This window comes from Eptatretus burgeri, chromosome 2 (assembly GCF_056783735.1).
Source record: "Eptatretus burgeri isolate ZD-2024b chromosome 2, Ebu_testis_v1, whole genome shotgun sequence".
NCBI lineage: Eukaryota > Metazoa > Chordata > Myxini > Myxiniformes > Myxinidae > Eptatretus > Eptatretus burgeri.
Genome location: NC_140962.1, coordinates 66,344,835 through 66,366,639, shown reverse-complemented (window position 1 = coordinate 66,366,639; position 21,805 = coordinate 66,344,835). Strand labels below are relative to the sequence as shown.

At 41.9% G+C, this 21,805-nt stretch overlaps 1 protein-coding gene across 5 annotated transcripts in view; it reads right to left on the bottom strand.

Annotated features, from left to right (window-relative positions):
• The window catches only part of AQR (aquarius intron-binding spliceosomal factor), a 184,372-nt gene that overhangs the window by 80,742 nt on the left and 81,825 nt on the right, over positions 1–21,805 (bottom strand). For 4 of the 5 annotated variants that reach the window (XM_085869606.1, XM_085869603.1, XM_085869604.1 and 1 more), the window contains exons 18-23: positions 20,118–20,296; positions 18,077–18,244; positions 10,576–10,745; positions 7,726–7,967; positions 3,634–3,780; positions 3,256–3,325 (exon numbers count right to left, since the gene is read on the bottom strand). In XM_085869606.1, coding sequence (XP_085725732.1) covers positions 3,256–3,325; positions 3,634–3,780; positions 7,726–7,967; positions 10,576–10,745; positions 18,077–18,244; positions 20,118–20,296 — 976 coding nt within the window. The remainder of the gene's footprint in view (positions 1–3,255; positions 3,326–3,633; positions 3,781–7,725; positions 7,968–10,575; positions 10,746–18,076; positions 18,245–20,117; positions 20,297–21,805) is intronic. The other variant, XM_085869607.1, reaches the window with a different exon arrangement.

The window sequence follows — 21,805 nt, the reverse complement described above, 5'->3', positions numbered from 1 at the left end:
TGTACCAGCCCAAAGGGGAGAGCAGTACGCCATCAGGCTGTGGACAAAAGCTTTCTATGTGGTCAGGAGCACAGATGTGCCAAGGAAGGACTTTGCATGGCGGAGCATGCCCAGTCGGCAAATGGCTTTGGAGGCCAGCTTGGAAATGTGGCTTTCCCAGGAAAGATCATGGCAGATAGTGAGACCCAGAAGCTTGAATGAAAGGACTACTTCAAGAGGATTGTTGAGAAATGATATGTGTAGGTTTTCCAGACGGTCCTATCAGAGAGACATTGTGAGAGTGTGACATTTGTCAAGATTGAAAGACATGTGCAATGTGTTGGACCAGCTTGTGATTTTATCCAGATCAGCAGGGAGTGAAGAGGCTGATGCTTGCAGATCTGAGGGATGACAGATGGTATGAAAGAGGGTGGAGTCATCAGCAAAGTGATAAAGAGGATTATCCAGTCAGAGAGATCATTGATGAAAACCAGAAAAAGAACAGGGCCCAGAACACTGCCTTGAGTAACTCAGGCCTGGACAGGAAGAGGGAATGAGAGAACTCCATTAAGGGCCACATGTTGGCTGAAACAGGAGAGGAAGTCTGCGAGCCATGAGTGGAGATGTCCATGGATACCATAGAGAGATCGAGTTTGGTGAGCAGAGCAGAGTGCCAGACTGTATCGAAAGCACGCGATATGTCTGGAGAGATGGCTCTGATTTCATGTCTGGCATTGAGGACCTCCATCCATTGTTGGGAAAGCAGAAGCAGCATATCCAGGGTAGAGTGACCTAATATGAATCCAAATTGATGATCGGAAATCAAGCCATTGGAGAAGTGGAAGGATTTAATGTCTGAAGCGATGATGGATTGATTCTATAATCTTGCTGATGATTGGGAGAAGGCTGATTGGTCTGTAGTTGCAGGAATCTGTTTTTGTACCTTTTTTATGCAGAGCAGTAATGTTTGCTGATTTCCAAGCAGATGGCAGATGACCTTGAGCAAATGAGAGGGTGAATAGAACAGAGAGAGGGTGAGCAAGAGCAGCAGAGCAGGTTTTTAGGACACGTGGGCTGATGCCGTCTGAAACGGTTGCAGAATCTGAGTCGAGGTTTGACAGCAAGCTCTCCTCTTTGTCAGAAGAAAAGGACACAGGGTCAAGGAACAGCTGGGTGCGACTGGTAAGGTGGGTACAGAAGTATGGGAGGGGATGGAGGGAGAACATAACACGAGAAACAGACTTAACTCGACACCACCAGGATTCGGAGGATGGAGACAGGTTTTGGAGTTCAGACTTGAGATTTGAAAGATATTGTTTTCTGGCTCTCCTGAGGGTAGACACACTTGTTCAAGCTTTGTGGAAAGAACTGAAATTTCCTTCAGTTGGATTACCCTTCCATGAGGCGAAGGCAAGTTGTTTCAGGACAACTGCCTCGCCCCAAGCTTCAGTGTACCATGGGCGGGAGGAAGGGTAGGACAACTGAAGATTAGATGGGATAAATCTGTGCATGAGAGAGAGCAAGTTTCTTTGAAAGAATTCCCAGGATGAGTTGATGTTGGAGAAAGTAGCGAAGGGAGACCAGTCTCGAAGTTTGATGGCTGCTTGAAGTCCCTGCCAGTCGGCCTGAATGAAATTACAGACTTGACGGCACTGAGGTGGTTCTCTCATAACAGCCAGAGAGATGTCTACTTTGATAAGCATGTGGTCTGATGAACTGATTGGAGTGGAGGAAAAACAGCAGATATTTTCAAGGAAATTGGTCAAAATCAGATCCAGAACAGATGGAATGCCGTTGGTTGAGATCCAGGTCAGGAAGTTGACAGATTGTGTCAGTCAAGATTTGTGGCCCTGAAAAGGCCCGTTTAGGTTTGATGAAGCTTTTCAGCTAAACCCAAAGAAATCCTCGTCAACGCTTTCCTCGTCGAAGACAGCACATAACTCCTTGTCCGAATCAGGGCAGAGCAAGTCCCCGTCACTGTTGCGTCGGTAGCAGCCTCCTCCTCCCAAATGATGTCGTCCTCTGTGCTATCCATGTTGTTGGAGATGTGGCATTTCAGAAATGCTCGCTTGATGATGTCCGATGGTATCTCCTCACACACCTTGACAATCCAGCCGCAGATCATCGGAAGATCGACCTTTCTCATCCTCACGCTATTGGTGGAGGTCTTCTCCCAACTCATTATATTCATTCGGACCCACAGTGACGGGGTCCGTCCTTGAAAGGCTTGTTGATAGACACATTGAGGGGCTGCAGGAGCGATGTCATCCCACCTGGGATGATGACGAGATCGGTGTTGGTCCGACGGAGCAGCGCTTTAGTGTCGTCGGTCTTGTGACAACTGAACGCATCCAGGACTGGCATGCTCCGTCGTTGGGAGAGACCACCATCCGGCCTATTACTCCAGACCGTGCACACCCAATCCTGGACCAGTCCCTCATCTATCCACCCCTTCTGCTGCACACGAACAATGACGCCAGCTGGAAACTCGTCTTTGGGCAGTGTCTTCCTCTTGAACTCGCGAATCACAAAGCGGTGCTTCTTGAGGGTCACGTGACCGCCCCGAGCCTGTTGTCGGATGCACGTAAGTTTGCGCGCAGGCTTATTTGAGGTGGGTGCTCCGTTACTAGACTCTTCCATTACTATTGTGAAGAACTCTTCTTTTGATGTGAGGTCAGGTGTTCTTTTTCTTCTTTTGTGTTTAATGGCGTTTTCAGAGCCGCGAGGCTCTATATACACCACACACCTAAACTCCAGGTGTCTCCGGATGTTTCCGAGCATGAGTAATTTCCGCACACGGTTAATAAAATGCTGCACAAACTCATAATCTGAACCGATATAAAAAATTTAAATGGCAGAATTGAGCTTAACAGCAGTTCCAACTACTACGAAAAGTGTTCATTTGGAATATAATTGAAATTCAGCATTGATAGTTTTTTAAGTATTTTTATCTATACCCATGTATTAACCGCACCCCAAACTTTTACCATTTTTTGCCGAAAAAAAGTGTGGATTTTACACTGTAAAATATGGCACTCTCCCAATGCTACTGGTATTATAATGTAAGAAAAATTAAAAAGAATAAATAATTGTAATACTGCTGGGAAGAAAAATATTTGGTGTGGGCAATCTCGCCAAGTCTGTGAAAGGACATTGTGCAGACTGCAGCATAACGTAGAAGGAAATTTCAAAGTTAGCATGCAGAATGGGGGTTGGGGAGAGGAGTTGAGGGGAGCGTGGGGAGAGTTGAGTGGTGGAAAGGCGAAGATTACAAACCATCGTAAGTCCAGGTTGCATGCCAGCACGAATGGCCTCAATCTGTGTTGGAGTAAAAAGAATGGCGTTCCTGTAAAAAAAAAACAATAAAAAAAATGTTCTGATAATGAATACAAGCAACATGACCAATGCACAACGCACGCATGCACGCACTGACATTTATTTGTATAGATTACATCACCCTACACAATAAAGTCATGTTTCACCAAAGAGCGATCAATACAAAATCAAATTGTCAGGAATTCTATGAATAATGGCACCAACCTTACAATGCATAAACAGAAATGCTAACAGCATGATATTGTTGAAGTGTGACATTTCAAAACAATGCCTATTTGAATCTACTTTAAAAACGACATCGATCATGATGGGGCTGACCGTCGTGGCTGATTATAAGGGTATGGTCCAGGGTTAGGAGGCACATAGGGTTCCACAATCAAGGTGTGTCCATCTTCAGCCTGTGAGGGATCAGCATCTTCACCTGCCTTCCTTTTTTTGCCTGCGGGCTTATTAGGAAATGTAATCCTGAAGGGAAAGATAGGGTACCGAAAATCAGTGGCTGAACGTAGAGCATAAGATCTGCATACACCAAACTACAGCCAAGAATAAGCAGGTGAGAACCAGATCAGACAAATAGATCATACAATCAAAAACACCATGAGTACAACCACCAGGTTTCAACTCATTCCTTCCAGCAATTCAGGATTGCATAGAAGATAAACACAAAAAACAAACAATCAAAGACACTTCTTGAATTATACGAAGGCGTATCTATCTATAATTCCAGCAATGTGTGTGTGTGTGTGTGTGTGTGTGTGTGTGTGTGCGTGCGTGCGTGCGTGCGTGCGTGCGTGCGTGCGTGCGTGCGTGCGTGCGACCGCTGTTTCTTGACAACCACTGGTCCGATCTAATTGAAACTTGCCAGGTATATTGCTGGGGACCTGAGGATGTGCCTTTTCAAGGTTTGATATTTATCGGACAAGTGCTTCCCAAGTTATGGCCATTTATTTACCATACCAATGACAAGACACGTTGTTGCGTGGGCGTGGCCGATGGGGGAAGGGAACCTCAGCCGCGTTCCCCATTAGAGGTTACAACGTACGGGCTTCCGGAGAGTGATGACTTCGTGTATTCTAATAATTTCTCGATGTCTTATGCGCATTTATAGATAAACAAAATGCCCCAAGTTATGATCGTTTTCATATTAGACGGTGCATACATTTTGGTAACATCAGAGTGAGCTGGTGTGCTCTGGAACCAGGAAGTAATTTTTTCCTCTCTCTTCTCTTCTCTTATTGTTTTTCCTTGTGATGACATTGCGAAAAAGCAAAATACGTTGGCGCTAATTTAATATTTGGGCATTAAAACTAAATTGCGAATAATCGTAACTGCGAATAATATGCGAACTTCCGGGCCACGCACGTACGGGCACGAGAGAACGAAGAAACGGCCTGTGTGGTTGTTGTTTCTTGCTCGCAGTTTGAATATTTATTTATTTATTTCTTTATTATTTTTTTTTTTACGGGCACGTACTAGTTGAAAAGTAATGCCTCCTATTCTTTTTCTCCAAAACAGGTAAAGATATTCAAATGAAAAAGACAGATACAAGCATCAGTTTTTATTCTACCATGGTGAACATTAATTTCTCATCACAACTGCAGTACACACATTTCTGCCAATGTTCATGTCGTTGAGTGATGCCATCACGATAGAACTGTGTCCCCTGCTGACTTAACCAGTGCTTCAAGGCAGCCTTGACATAATCACGGAAGAAAAATGTTCTCCATGAAGATGTTTTTTTTTAAGTTTGGAGATGACTTGAAAATCTGACAAAGCTGAGTCAGCTGGCAGTACTCCATTGTGGCGGTACTCCATTGACCAACTATGACTCTAAAGATCATAAGAGTGCACCCAACTCTCATCTCCAGCCCTTCACACTTCACAGCACGGATAACATCGTACTCTAACATCTTGACGAATGTAGCACTGAGACATGTAGTGTCAGAATCACGAAACATCGCACTCACGGGCGGGAAGAACTAAAGTGCAGACTGTGCTTTGTTTTGTTTGAATATCTTTACCTGTTTTGGAGAAAACAAACTGGAGGCATTACTTTTCAACATGCCCTCGTAGTATGAGTAATGGAGGTTCATGTTTCCATCTATGTTTCAAACCTTTTGCACTGTTTACATCCATCCTAAACAGACAAACAAAATACAGTGCCTTCAGAAAGTATTCACGCCCCTCGACTGTTTCACATTTTCTTGTGTTGCAGCCTGAATTGAAAATGGATTAAATCGAGATTATTTTTTGTCACTGATCCACACATAATGTCAAAGTGGAATTCTTTTTTTAAAGAAATTTTTACAGATTATTTAAAAATTAAAAGCTGAAATGTCTTGCATTAATAAGTGCTCAACCCCTTTGCAATGACATTCCAAATTGAGCTCAGGTGCATCCAATTTCCTTTGATCATGCTCGAGCTGTCTCTCCAACTTAATTGGAATCCACCAGTGACCAATTAAATTGATTGGACATGATTAAGAATGAAACACACCTTTATATACAAGGTCCCACAGGTGACAGCACATGTCAGAGCAGAAACTCTACCATGAAGTCCAGGAACTGTCCATCGACCTCCGAGATAGAACTGTGAGGAGGCATAGATCTGCGGAAGGGTATGAAGTAATTTCTAGAGTGTTGAAAATTCCCAAGAGCACAGTGAGCTCTATCATTAAGAAATGGAAAGAATATGGAACTGCACAGACTCTTCCTCGAGCTGGTCGTCTGACCAAACTGAGCAACCAGGCAAGAAGGACCTTGGTCAGGGAGGTGACCAATAACCCAATGACCACTCTGACAGAACAACAGAGTTCCTTGGCTGAGATGGGAGAACCTGCCAGAAGGACAACAATCTCTGCAACACTTCACAAATTGAGGCTTTATGGGAGAGTGGCCAGACGGAAGCCACTCCTGATAAAAAGGTACATGACAGCATCCCCGCAGTTTACAAAAAGGCAAGTGAAAGACTCTGAGAGCATGAGGCAAAAGATTTTGTCATTGGATGAGATGAAGACTGAACTCTCTGGCCTGAAAGCAAAGCGCTACATCTGGCAGAAACTGAGCATAGCTCATCACTCATGTAACACCATCACTACCATGAAGCATGGGGGTGGCAGAAGCATGGGGGTGGCAGAAGCATGCTCGGGCCATGCTTTTCAGTGGCAGGGAATTTGTGACTTGTAAGGACAGAGGGAACAACGAATAGAGCTAAATACAGGTAAATCCTTGAGAAGAACCTGCTTCATAGTGCAAAAGACCTTCAACTGCGGCGAAGATTTACGTTTCAACAGGACAATGACCCCAAGCATAAAGCCAAATCAACAATGGAATGGCTTCAAAACAAGAACATGAAAGTTCTTGAGAGGCCCAGCCAAAGCCCAGACTTCAATCCCATTGAGAATCTGTGGAAAGACTTGAAGATTGTTGTTCACAGATGCTCCCATTTCAACTTGACAGAGCGTGAGCAAATCTGCAAGGAAGAATGGGAGAAAATACCCAAATGCAGATGTTCAAAGTTGATACAGACATATGCAAGAAAACTGGAAGCTGTAATCGCTGCCAAAGGCGCTTCTATGAAGTATTGACTCAGGGGGCTGAACACTTGTGTGAATTAAATATTTCTGTATTTCATTTTTAATAAATTTGTAAAAATTTCTAAAAACATGTTTTCACTTTATCATTATGGGGTATTTTGTACAGATCAGTGACAAGTGTTTTTTTGTTTTTTTTTACCATTTTAAATTCAGGCTGTAACAACAACAAAATGTGAAGTCAAGGGGGTGGAAATACTTTCTGAAGGCACGACAGATATTAATCACAAAGGTAACAATTGATCCGGGAGAGGCACATTTGTATAATCTTAACCTCTTATTGTGTGGAACAATTGCAAAATACTTGATTTTTCCAGATGACAGTTCGTATGCACATATGCAAGCCAATTCCATTCCTGGTACCAAATCACAAGCTGTCGCAGCAAACTAAGCCTTGGTTCAAAATGGCATGGGGTAAAGCTCTCCGCATTGGATCAGTGCATAAGTAACTCAAACGCTCAGGGATCTATTGATTTTGTGAAATCAAACACGATGGACATCACCAGAATGTACTGCTGTGACAAACAATGACATGGACTTTTGCAGACCGGTTTATAGCCTTTCAACAATGTATTCCTTCCACTGAATTTGATCATTTTCATGCAATTGTGAAAGTAGTTTCAAATGCCTGCTAATTAATAATATAGGTGAGCACTGCAGAGAGTGCAATGGAATATTTTAAGGTACGAGCATCAGAGACAATTCAACTGAAGAACAAAGAACAATATCCCGAGCTCCCTGAAAAACATTGATTTCAAAAACGGAGATGCATGAAGGTTGCAATACAAATTCAGCATCAAATGAAATTGGAGGATACCGGAAAGGGGGCTCCTGGCGGGCTGGATCTGAGACTGTGACATTGACTGTATGTCCGGGAAAGCTCGCCCGCAAGTGATCCAGGCTCAGGAAAGTGTCGTTGAAATTGAGCGATGAGATCTGGTTTGGCATCTTTGTGTAGTGTGCACTGCCAGGGTTCCCGTAGCCCAGGATGATGTCATGCAGCCAGTCGGGGACCACACACTCTGTGTTCATCAGATCCCTAATTGTCTCCAACACTGCCTGCATCGAAGGTGAGAAAAGGGACAGATGAACGTACATTTAAGAATTATGCTGAAGTTTGAGCATTTAAATCTGCATTTGTTCTGATGGTACACGACACTGAATGGTGTCAACGCAAGATATGTTAAGATAAGCCACAAAATGAGCTTCATAGGGTTTGACAGCATTTTGCTTCAGACTTTATGGTGCTTCAGAAAATAATTTAGTTGAAGGAACAGAAATGGACATAAATATGCTGAAGTGCATTTGTCTTGTGCTTTAAAGAGCCTTATTCATATCATTCGAAATTGCTATGCAGATTATAATGCTACTGGTAAAGGATGACAGCAACTTCTGATGCACATTTCATCCTGTGTGGTGTTGTGCCACAAGAGAGTGCTGCATTTTTGATATGAGCATCTTCACTTCATCCTGTGACTTGCTACAATGGGGTACTGTATTTTAATCGATGCAGCTACTTCCCACGACAAACACTAGTCATGAGATCTAATGAGACGATCATCAGATTTTGACCCGATCTCATGAGAAACAGGAATCCTTGGAAGAATCATGGGGTGGCCAAGCCCGTGTTCGATAAGCAAAGCATTAGTGAACGTGAACGCATGTTTTGAAAGGCAACATGAGCACTTCTGTTGATATACATTTTGCTTCATTTTTTTTAATGCAGCCCAGAAGCCTCTGGTCAAAGAACCTTGTTCTCGATGCACCTCTTACACGGAACTTACCTGTGCTGGTATAACACTTTCATCCGGTCCCTAAAATTCACAAACCATGCACCGCATACAGCAGACAACACGACAGTGCTAATGTTTCGCACGATGAATCTTGTAACATGAAGGCACTGCTGCGGCGAGAACACTGCATCCCACTGTTGCGATTATTCGCAAGTCTAGGAACCGCGTGTGTGGATGCACGCAGTGTTGCGAAATTCTAAGGTGTGCTTCAATCGCTTTCCAGAATCAAATAAACTGCAATTAGCATTACACTGTGACCATGGTTTTGTGCATGACAGTTTCAACTGTGTTCTCAGCACATTCCGTGTTAATCTAAGAGTTTGTCACTGAAGTTACTCGACCTATGTCACAGCACGCTTTGCTATACATTTGATTACCTGTTTTCACCGCAATGTGGTGGTTTGTTCACATTTGTGGCATTGCTAGGGGCTGTATGTTTATCATGCAGACCAGTCTATCCCCTGAGAGTATTTGCATATAATTATATTCCATTTTTATGCAAGATTCAATATTTTTGCCAAAGGAAAAAAAAAATTACTTATCGGTGCACTCTAGTTATTGTGCAGTAATTTTTCAATTGCTTATTCTGTGATTGCGACATCAGACGGCATTGTCAGGAAAAAGAATGCAAGAGTTGGACATGAGATGTTCAGATTGATTTCACGCTTGAGAGCGTTTGTACAGACATTGTTATTTATTTTTATTTTATTGTGTGCATGCACATTTGTGTGCACACAAAGTGCCGAGACTTGAGGCCTTAATGCCTGGAATATGTCCAATTTTCCATGAATGCTTGATTGCACTGGGATGTTTTGGCAGCCTTGGACTCTGTTGGATCACTTAATGCCATTTTTGAAAACGTTCTCCCGACAGTTTGCAGCTGGGAACGTGTGGCGAGGATCACATTAAGATAGGTATGTAGCTATAATACGAGGAGTATCTATTACTTAGGTCTGACATTGTAGCTTGTGTTGAGTGGAATGCGCATGCACATGCACGATGTAAAAATGGTCATTTGTGGGTTATGCACTGCGTTGTAAGTGCCAACAAACACGCCATCTCACTGACGATCCTTAATGTTCCATCTGCACCTCCTAAGAAGAGGACAAAATGAGACAGGTGCAAAATAGGAAGCATGTTTGGTCTCACAAAAACCAGGTGTGGGTGCGGAAAAGGAAAAAACAAAAAAATACACAACACAACATTTTTATAATCTTACTTCAGCAAATTTGAAACAAAAAGACAATTTGTATGTTCGGAGGCAACTCTGTATTATGTAATTCAACTGTAAAAGTCACGGTATGAGTTCTCTCTACGACAACCAGCACTATAGCATGAAGTAAATTTTGAAAAGTGTCTCTAACAACAATGTTTTTGGTTTCATTACACACTCCAGCAGACTCAATGCATTGTGAGTGGAGCGGCTGCTCTGATATTGGGAGGTCTACGTTTCAATTCCAATCCAAAGACTTTAAAATGGTACATGTTGTTTCATCGCTTGGCAGTCTGCAATTAGAGGATTATACCACAGATAAATCCATGAGTTCACATCCTTTGGAAAGAGAGATTTCCCCTTAAAAGCACCCTGCCGACTGCAGAGAGAAAAACGCCACCACTAGATGGCACCACCTGCACCCAATGTGTTCCAAGAAGTAACTTCCCCCAAGATCAATGGTCGTTTTTATCTGATGTCAAATCTTGTGCTATCTGATGTCTCTGTCTGCATGTGCGGTGTGAGAGTGTGTGAGATAGCTCTTCCATAAGCCTTGTAACCTGTTGGGGGAAGAATCTGGATCTTTGGTTAAATGGAATGAATTAACTAATTAATTAAATGAATGAATAAATGAAAAGGCCTGTATTGCTCAACTATGTACCTTGAAATTATTCTCTTTGGGCTTCCTGCGCATGATCAAGTTGAATGTCTCATACATGTCAGGAGATCCATTCTTTATGACTGCGGTCATGTCCTGCTGGTACTGGTTTGGGTCCAACCACACACGATATGTACGATTTGCACCCTTCAACTGAGGACGAGGTTCAGGGCCTGCAGGGAGAGCAGTGTTTTGCAAGAAAATAATATCAATGACCAACACAGACAAGAAGTTCTGAAATGTGGATGGTACTTTACAAATGTCACATACTCCATCAAGCAGTTTGATTGTGAAAACAACGCAGACATTTTCTGTACACTTGCAGATGCATACGAAGGCGTGTTGAAAAGTAAGGCCTATTCTTTTTCTCCAAAATAGGTAAAGATATTTGAATGAAACAAAGACAGACTCGAACATCATCTTTATTCTGCTGTGGTGCATATTTATTTCTCAACATAATCATCACTACGGTACACACATTTCTGCAAACTTTCAAGTCGTTTGGTGATGCCGTCATGATAGAACTATGTCCCCCTGCTGACTTAAACAGCACTTCGCAGTGGCCTTGACAATCATCGTCGGAAGAAGAATGTTCTCCATGAAAGTGTTCCTTAAGTTTGGGGACGAGATGAAAATCTGAAAGAGTCAAGTCAGGTGATCCTTTGTGGCGGTACTCCATTGACCATCTATTACTCTCAGGATGATAAAGGTGCACCCAACTCTCATCTCCAGTGCTTCATGCTTCACAGCACTGACAACATTGTGTTGCCCTCTGCCATCTTGATTGACGTAGCACTGAGACATCTAGTGTCAGAATCACAAATATTTGCACCCAGTGGAAGGAAGAACTAATGTTCAGACTGCGCTTTGTTTCCTTCCAATATCTTTCCAGGTGTTTTGGAGAAAAATAACAGGAGGCATTACTTTTCAATATGCCCTTGTGCATACAACCTCAATGTGCTCACATTTACTACTATCATATTGATTTTTGTGAGATGGAGTTTGTATTTAAATAATTTAATTTACATCGAGAAGGGTGGTTCACACTTGAACCTGTTTTTTAATGCAAGTGGTTGATTAATGCATTTAGACAAATGCTTTTTGAGAAAATAGGCTTAGTAACTAATACCCATCATCATGCGTTTCCTGCTTAAATGTGTGTGTGTGCTGAAAACAAACATGGTGGCAAGCGAGATGAAGTCAGTGAAACAGCAAATAATTATTTCCTTTTGGTCAAAGAAAACATCATGCCTGTTGAAATATACAGATGATTGACCGCATGGTACGGTAATGAATGCCCGTAAAGGACTCAAAAAATTCCGACACTGAAGGCATACGAAAGATTCCATTCCGTGGGAAGAAATAAATGTCGAAAGCTGGAGAATATCTTGAAAGGTAAAGCAAGTATAGTTTTTGTAATAAACATCAGCTGAAGCAACTATCTGACCATTTCAGAAGGGTTCCTACATTCCAAATAATCTCATGCCAATCTGCAATGCTCTTGGGTTATAAAGAGCAGAATAATGTTTTAATAAAGTGTGAAAAACTAAATATACAATTCGACCAAAAACTGCACAAACCTTCCTCCCATTGTGAACTCAAATAATTTCATCACAACCAGTCTGCATGAAAGTTCCCATGATATCTCATCCCAGCTACAAACGGTCATCCTGATGTTTCACGTGCAGGGCGATTCATCAATGTGTGCCATCCATGGGAACGACATTAAGCCAGAGGGCCTGTCTGGCAGCATTGGGGGCATTGGTGGATATTACAGATTCCACGGTGTTTCGCGAAGAGTAGGGCACCCTGAACAAATTCCAAATTCCTGCCACCTACAGTGGATAGCCAGTCTGTGAAAGACTAGGGTAAAAACGTTCATCAAGCAACCCATCATGAATGTGGGATTAACTGGGCCACCTTCTCCTGAAAGGTACTCCTGTGTTCTTAGTTTAAAATGAAGAAAAAGAAAAAGGAGAAGATGAAAGTTTGCATAAACTATCAAAACGGAATGGTTGAAAACTTAGAAATACCAAACTTATCAAAGGTTCCCGTTGTATCCTCTGTGAATGTTTGTGAACAGGGATGGTTTCTGTTGAAACGACTGGTTACAAATGCCACAAGCAGAGATCGGCAATTCCAATTGTCCCATGTGTGCTTGTCATTGACATCGGTAAAAGAGATGATGACCGCTTTAGACTGATATACATCCAAAAGATAACTTCTTTTCAATACGAATCATTATCAGTCTCACTTTCACATTTTTACTTGGAAATTTAGAAATATCAATAAACGAAAATAAGAGTTGAGGGAAAAAGAGCCTTGTGTTTTACTCGCGAGCACTCCCGGTCCTTCTCGGCACAGCTGGCTTTGTACAGCGTGGCCACAATGTCTTGTCACCCCTTATAAAAATTGGCATTTCCTTTTGTCAAATTAGCTGACATCACTGAACGGTTCTACAAGTAATACCACAAACAGTTGCAGTATTATTTTGCTTTATTACACATTTTGCAGCACATGGCAAGCCTTCAGTGTCCAATGGATCCGTTTGTGCTCCATTACTGTCATTACAGAGAATAACTTTTGCGCCATGTTCTGTGGGACATTTTCCAGAGTATTTGTGGGGTGATAGGATTAAAAGAAGGTCTCACTGTTTGTTTAAGGTCATCAGTGGGATTCACTCAATTGGAAAAAAAAAGGGAAAAAAGGAAACAAATCAACACTCTGCACACAAAGGGAGTCACAGTTTTTACAAGGGGTGACAAAACGTTGTGGCCACTCTCGAGATTGGCAGGAGCACCCTTGTTGGCCCACCTGGCTTTGTAGATTGCGCCGCAAAAAACAAAAACGTTCGTCCCACTTTTGTGTTGGTTTTTTATCTTGCCAAAACGAAGTTTTTGCAAGATATGTCAGTCAGCTTGTATGTTTTTATTTATTTATTTATTTATTTATTTATTGTTTTGTCTTTTTTTGTTTGTCTGTAATCACGTATAAAAAATTCTGCAGAGCACAGTTATCATTGGAAATTTTTGTAACTTCGCATATCAGAGGCCTATAGAGGTCCCTTTCAGCGCATAAAATTTTGAAGGTCAAGTCAAAGGTCAAGGTCACTTTGTCGCAAATCAGGGGAGTCGACGAAACCCTTATTTTTTGAGTAATTTTGATCGGATCGTCTTCAAACTTCATGAGAATATAGTTCATGGTCTGGCGCTCAGCTGATTAATTTTTGGTGGCGATTGGCCTTGACCTTCATGGTTAGTGCCTAAGGTCAAACATATTTGACCCCAAGGTCAAATTTTCAAGTTTTAGGAACCATATCGTGTAGTACCTCAAATTGAACACCCCGATGAGTGCTTTCTAGATATGTCAAGCTTGAGACATTATGACGTTATTTGGTGACGTTATGAGGCAAACGCATATTTTTCATGGTTACTCTGTGGAACGATTCTCATCGGAATCTCTCGTAGGCAGATATTCCTCAAGGAGTCGCTCCTGGTGGATAGCAGCTCTGTTCACCTCAGTGTGACCTTAAAGAAGTCACACGTGGTCACCTTTTGGCAAGATACGGGTCACCCTGCGGGTGACATTGGTTTATTTTTTTTGTTTCATTATACAGTGTGGCCATAAAGTCTGGAAACATAGATAATATTATGTCATTCTGTTTATTACAGCGCAGCGATATCGCGCTGTTATCTCCATTATAATACCAAGCTTGCACACTAAAAACTCGGCTCGCCGTCACACGATCCCTATGAAATTGCTGTGGCACTTAGCAGACATGCCGACAATGTTTGGGAAGTCTTGGCGTTCCATAGTACCACTTGCATTTTGCACAATGTGTATTTTTGTCATTCCCCATGTACGGTCTGTCGTCTGCTACCAGCTATGTTGTACTGCTATCCGGTGCATGTGCACAGGTATCGCTAGTATAATTGGCTATTCTGTCCTGTGTCTTCTGTCACACTTATTGTTGGGTGTGATGTGGGCGGAGATTTCCAGGTGGATTGTGGGCGGAGATTGCCGGGTGAATTGTGGGTGGGGTTAATGCGGAAGAGCGACGTTTTTTGTGCTGAATTGTTTTCTGTGTGACGCCAGAAGTTGATTTTCTGAGCAGGAAGTGATAATCTTCCTGTTCCGTTAGTTGTTGACGCGCAGCGTTGTAACTCTCGTTCTTCATTGTTTTTCACCAGAAGTGTTTTTAAAACGACTTGTGGAGGTGATTTCTTCCTCTTTTTTGGTGACAGAAGTGGTTATTACAGCACGGCGACATCGCGCTGTTATATAATTGGCTATTCTGTTCTGTGTCTTCTGTAACGTCTTCTGTCACACTTAAGGCCGCGTACGTCCCTTTGATCTGAGGGCTATAAATAGAAATTTGTCCAACGTCACAACTCTTCCCATCATGCATGCTAATTCACCATGTCTACATTTAAATTTTATAACTGCAAAATTGTTTATCATTCTTAACCTAGACTTTTACTGCCCCCAGCCGCGCAATATCGAAGTATTCGCTTCTTGTTATTATTATTATTACGTCTCGCCAGATCTGAACCCCCTTCATTACTTCTTCTGGGGTATGATGAAGGCGCAGGTTTATTCAGTGAAAATCAGAGACACGAATCATCTGAGGCAACGCATCATGGATGAATGTGCAGGGATTGATGGAAATGCTGCATTAATGCATCGCGTTCATTGCAATTTTGCACAGCGCATTGAACTGTGCATGTCTCATGAGGGACAACACATTGAACATGTCATGTAATGTCATTGAACATGTCATGTATTGTAATGTAATGTCAATAAACCATTTATAATGTATATTCGCCTCGGTTTCCAGACTTTATGGCCACCCTGTATCGTTGCGGATCTGGGTTCGATGTTCGCCATGAGGACAAGCGCTCGGATTCCCCTCGAACGTCCAGTGCTGAGGCCACCAGCCGTGGATAACTCCGCACCTCCCAGAGATGCCTGAAATGTCAAATATGTCCGAATTGGACAAATGAACACTTTTTTTTTTAGCAGTCAGAACTGCTGTCAAGTTCAATTCTGGAGCTGCAATTTTTTGATTCGGCTTAGTTTAAGAGATTCTCAAGGTCTTGGCATGTGCGAAAATGAAATAAAGCCACGAACGCTGGCGTCTCTGGTCATTTATAAGCATTGCAATGTATCCAGTGACTTGCAGGAATGATATCAATTTTTTTTTTTTTAAATGTTGAAGGCTCGAGTCACGCACCAAATAGTCCTCATCAAGGTCAGGCCTTAAATTAAAGAATTGCATTGATAGAAAAGTAAGGAAAGAGGGAATAGTCTTAGTGTTTTTGAGGAAGTAAAAAAAATCTGCGTTTTGAAAAGAGGAAGGTCATAAGTATTTTGGGGAAGTGTAGATGCAGTTTCTCTGAAATTAACATAATGGGTTTGAGGGTGATAAAACCAACAATAAATATTGTTTATTTAGAGCTTGATATAAAAATAAATATATTGTAATAGAAAATGTACTTAAATATAGTATGATTTTATGTGTTTGAACATGTATGTACTTTTAATTAACATAATCATATCTTTCCTTTGTATGGAAAGATCGACTTGACTATTAAAATGTGATGAGCAGGCTGACTTTTCAAGGAAGTTGAGTTCAGTAAAAAGAATTGCCTAGCATTTAAAAGCTATCTCAAGGATTTTTTTTATAAAAGGCACCAACAAGTTGGAATGTGGGTTGAAGAAGATGTCCAGATGTATTTACGAAGCTCCAATCGCTTCAAGATAATATATTTTCCCAGTCAAGGAGCAGTTTTTACTGTAGAAATTTATCAAAATGCCCAAAAGAGTAGAAGTTTGATGTCATTCTAGCAATCTGTGCGTTTTTCTGTGCTGGAAGGGGATTAACACGTCTTGATTTGAAATATAAGTGACAACCATTCAACCAGGTCAAGCTGGGGCTGTACGAAGGCCGAAGATAAGCTTCACCTGGAAGATGTCAAGACCTGACAAAGTTGGCACCAGCGTCTGAAAATAAAAACTGTCTCTTTATATTATAACACGATATAAGGAACTAAAATTCTCCATGTATTTCAGTGATCTGGAGCAAGTCTAGGTCCAGGTTCTCCATCTGCACATATGTTATGTGTTTGTTAATGTTCTTTGTTCAATAAATGTTCAATTGTGCAGATGACTTAGGAAATTCTTTGACAGAAGACATGAGAAAGTAGAGTTCCAGAGTTTGGCAGTGGAGCGGAAGAAACAAACATCGTAACAGCCCACCCTTGAGTTGCCAACGGCCATACAATAATCATGTGATGTAGTGGCTTGTCGAGTATTCCTTGGTCTCGCGAATGGTGGAGGTACACAAGCAGAAAGTTTATGTGAGCAGAAACCAAAGTAATATCTGAAGAAAAGAGAAAGAGCCTATTATGCAGCGTAATTTGAGCGGGTCGAGTTTTGAGGTCAGATTGGTAAAGTTATATGCCTGGTGTTGGCTTAATGGCTGGAGTGGTGGGCTTGGGATCCAAGGGTCCTGAGTTCAAATCCCACTCATCTGTTGAATTAATACCAGGTGGGGTTGACTCTGCCTGTCATCCTTCCGAGGTTGGCAAAAATAATTACTAGGTTGCTGGGATGATTGAGCCATTGGAGTATCCTGCGTCAGAGTGGCGACCCGTCTAGGATTGTGTCCAATAGCCAAGGAGACTAGTTCGGCAGCACCAACGCTCTGCACAGAGTATGGTCCCAATGGATGGATGGATGGATGGATTGGTAGAGTTGACAACTCAAATAACTTTGTATTCAATTCTGTCCAGTAAGTATGTGGAGCTGGAACCTCCCCAGATGTGAGAGCAGTCTGGTTCAATTCTGCAAAGTTTAATTCTGGAGCATAAATTTTGTAATTCGGTTTAGTTTAAGAGATTCTCGAGGTTATGGCATGTGCGGAAATGAAATAAAGCCACAAATGCTGTCGTCTCCGGTCGTTTATAAGCATTGTAATGTATGCAGCAATTCGTCGGCATGGATAATATAAGTGTGGAGAGTGGAAAAGAACAGCTTTATCGTTAAGAAATTGTTGCGGCCTGTTCCAAGTCAAGGCATGGTTGAGCAGGCCAAAAAGCATGGCAGCTTCAGACCCCAGCAAGGTAACCCAGGATACGCCTTAAGACCCCATAGAGAGTGAGGTGGCACAGGATGCGCCTGATAACGATAAAATTAAAGCCGTTAATTATCCTCAAAAGGGGTGTTTTAATTAACCCAAACACGGAATTTTCACTCTTGCACTCCCTTGGAGTTCCCTTCGTATGCAAGCAAAGTTTCAGGCTGCTAGGTTTCATGGTTTGGGAGTTATGGAGTAGGGACACACACACACACACACACACACACACACACACACACACACACACACACACACACACACACACACACACACACACACACACACACACTTATTAGTATAAATATGTGCAAGGTGATTTAGGGTCAAAGTGTGTGTATATGAGGACAACTTGAAGAGAGTCCATACCGTCCTCAATGACACGGCCCTTGTCATCCAGCATTCCCTGAACCTCACATCCACGGACACAGCACAGGCCAACTTGCTCAAGGAAAGGCTTACGATGGTCATAGCGTGTTCCGTAAGGGAGCGTTCCATTCACCGATAGCAAGAAGCAAACATCATGTTTCCTGAGGCCTGCAGGGAAAAGAATATAGGTTTGGTGACAAAAAATTTGTTCAACTTTTTAAACTTTTTTTATCAAGTTCCACTGTGCTGCGTGTTGCTACCTAAGCCTTAGCACATTCCATGTCAACATTTATGATGCATATAATGAATGTGCAAGCATCTTAGGCTTAGATAAACATTACGTGCAAAGGAACATTCAGACAAACGGGTGTACCTTTCTACTCAAACCAGACAAATGGAATTACCTAAACTTTTTGGTGCTCAGTCCAGGTTGGCCTGATGCAATTAAGTGTCAATCACGAAGTGGGGACTTGTTGCAAATGTAGACTGGATCAGGTACTACCTCTATGAAGATAATCAAGAAATCAATTGGGTATTTAATTGACAAAATCCTGAATATTGCTGCTTTTTGCCAGGTTTGAACAAACAAACTTTGGGGTAGCCAGTCCAATGCCCAGAAGACTTAACATGCTAATTTCTCACCTCTCCACTAAGTGTCAATAAAAAAACATTTCCAATGCTTAAATCTAAAAGCAGTATATTACAAATGATTTTTATTCCATTCGAACAATTTCAGCAAAATCAACAATATTTTATAATTATGCTTATAATATCTAATCTTAATTTACAGTTTTACTCCGAATGGCCCAGTCGAAAGTAGACATACGTATGTCAAAGCGTTCGGCATGGTGGATGACATCATGGCATTCCAGTGGGCCCAAATGTCATGATCATTGTTGTTGCCTCCATTTATTCCGTTCGTCACAAGATTGTTGTTATTGTTGTTTTCGACTGCTCTCCCATCCCACTGAATGCTGCTCTATCCCATCACTAATCCATTTATGGGTACATCTGCTAGTTATCTCCACCACCGAAGGTGGACTGAGGTCATGTTTTCACCCGTCCGTCTGTGAGAAGGATAAAAGTTATGGACGGCAAGTGATTCTTCACCAGCGAGAGCATGGAGATAGGGCCAAAAACGATATATTTCAGAATATCTCAAAAAGCTGCAGATGGATTCGCCGAAACTTGGTGGACAGGTTGGGTGTATCACAAGAAATTGATAAGATTTTGGTGAAGATCCGGATCCGGATACAAGACTTGTTTTAATTTTTAAAGTGATTCTTCACCATTGGAAGATGGGGCCAAAAACAATATTTCATTGGAAGCACGATATTTCAAAAAGTTGTGGACGGATTATGACAAAACTTGGTGGATGAGATTGGTAGGTGATGAGAACCAGCCGATTCAAGCTTAGTTGAGGTCCGGATCCAGATCTGGCCTATCAGTAGGACACAAAATATAAACTGTTCAGCCTGGCAGAGGTATGCGCTCTACCGAGTGCCATTCTAGTTATGACTTTTCCAGCATCTCTTGCACAGAAAAGGACAATTCAATTTTGGAATCTTCTCAAATTAATTGTTTTTAAATATCATAACTGCCATAGAAAATTTTAAGGAAAGCAGAGTCACATCTGAAAGATATGACATGCAAAATGTACAAATGTTATTTGTCAAGGTTTTCCATTGCTATTCATTCCTGTACTATACCCGAAGAATAGATATTAACTAGCCCTTTTACCTTCACTCATCTTTAGATAATTATTTCCCACCTCAATTGTGACATCCTCAAGCCAAAAAGGACAGGTTGGCACTGTAATTCAAAAAGCAAAATTTATTTATTGATTTCTCTAGTCGACCGCAAATCAATATTGAGGACTTGAAACAGACCGAGTAAAGTTTCTCTCTGTATTGAAAAATTTAACGTGCACACCATCTTCTCAGTTATAGTGAAAGGTAACCCCATTATCTACAAAATGCGGATCGTTTTCATTTGAGCTGGTCAGAGCAAGAGAAAACAAGGACAGGGAGGAGTCATTCACCTTCCCACTCGTTCTTTATGTAGTCGTGCACATTCAGGTGAAGCGTGATATCTGCTCGGACACGGGAAGGGTGGTTCTCTCCAATGTTAGGCTTAGACACTTCAACGACAGAAAAAGTTGTGATTTGTTGAGCCATGCGAGCCCAGCCACCAAAGACTGTACCACCATCCTCAGCTAGCCTGTTGGAGATAAGCACACAGAAATAACTCGGGAACTGTCGAGAACTTGGAATTGAAAACCTTTCATTATTGTTGTGCTTTTGTTTGAATGAAAGCATATGTATTGTCTGCAGTTTTGAATGTGGCTTCAAATCAGGCAGAGCTGCTGGAATGGATATGCTTGTATCGCTTAATGAGGAAGAAGTGTAGGGCAAAGTCATAAGTATTGTCTTTAAAACAGTGAGTAATACGTCACAAGGGAAATAAATTACAGCAAGCAAAAGCAATTTTTCACCATACTATATCCATATATGCCTGGTGTTGGCTTAAGGGTTAGGGTGGTGGGCTTTGCATCTGAGGATCCTGAGTTCAAATCCTGCTCAGCTGTTGAGTTAACACAAGTTGGGGTTAACTCGGCCTGTCATCCTCCCGAGGACAGCAAAATGAGTGCCAGCATGTTGGTATACTGTGTCGGAGTGGCAACCCGTCCAGGGTTGTGCCCAATAGCCAAGGAGACCGTTTGAAGCAGCACCAACGTTCTATACAGAGTATGGTCCCAATCTCCTCCTACATCCATATATGTTCCCATACTATAACCATATACGAGCTCTTCAAATTACCACAGGCAGTGCTATTTACAACTATCACAAAGATGGCAACATGACCAAATTACCGACACATAGTGGCCATTCCTTTTCAAAGGAAGAGTAATGCGAGTTTGTGACATGTGCTCACATCTTTCAATGTATGATAAATTGCACAAATCCAAGAAAAATACATTCCCTTCAACTGTGCCATAAACATGGAGAAAAATGCTGTGGTTGGCAGTTTCTGAAATTGGGAACAAATGAAGAGAGAAATAGTATGGAAATGCTCCAAAAGTTATTCTTGCACAAATTACACTGTTGTTAAGAAAAATGGGTTTTGGCTTAAATAGTGCTGTATCCGAATCAAGTTCCCGAAGTCGGAGAGTTTCACTTCTCTGCCAGAGTCAAGCAGAGTTTGGCTATGAACTCGGAAAGCAACTCGGATATTTTCCTGTCGCGTGAGGTGAAGCACTGCAGAAGTGGAGATTTTCACGCGACATCAATTTTAGCGTTGCGACGGAGAAGTGCTAATTTAATAAAGCACAAATAAATATGCCTTTATTGGAGAGGTTGCAGTCCGACAGCAGACAATTAAAGTGTGCACCATACATACAGTTACCAGCCACGCCATAGTGAGAAGTCAGCAACGCTCTTAGCCAGGCGGTCTACAGGGTTTCGTAACTACAGCACTGCACTTCAGCGTCCACAATTCAACATAAAGTACACTTCATTATTTGAAGCTGATTTCTAAAGCGGACGGACTTCAATGTTTCCCGATGGCTGCAAGCCGAGTTAAAGCAGGGCTGGATGCACCGTCTGTCCGTGCCGCAAACAAGGAAATATTGAAAGCAGGTTTGGGTGAAAATCTCGTACTAGCTTGTGGAGATGGCAATGCCAAGGCCAGAGATTCGAATGAATACAAGTATCCAATTCTCCATGAGAC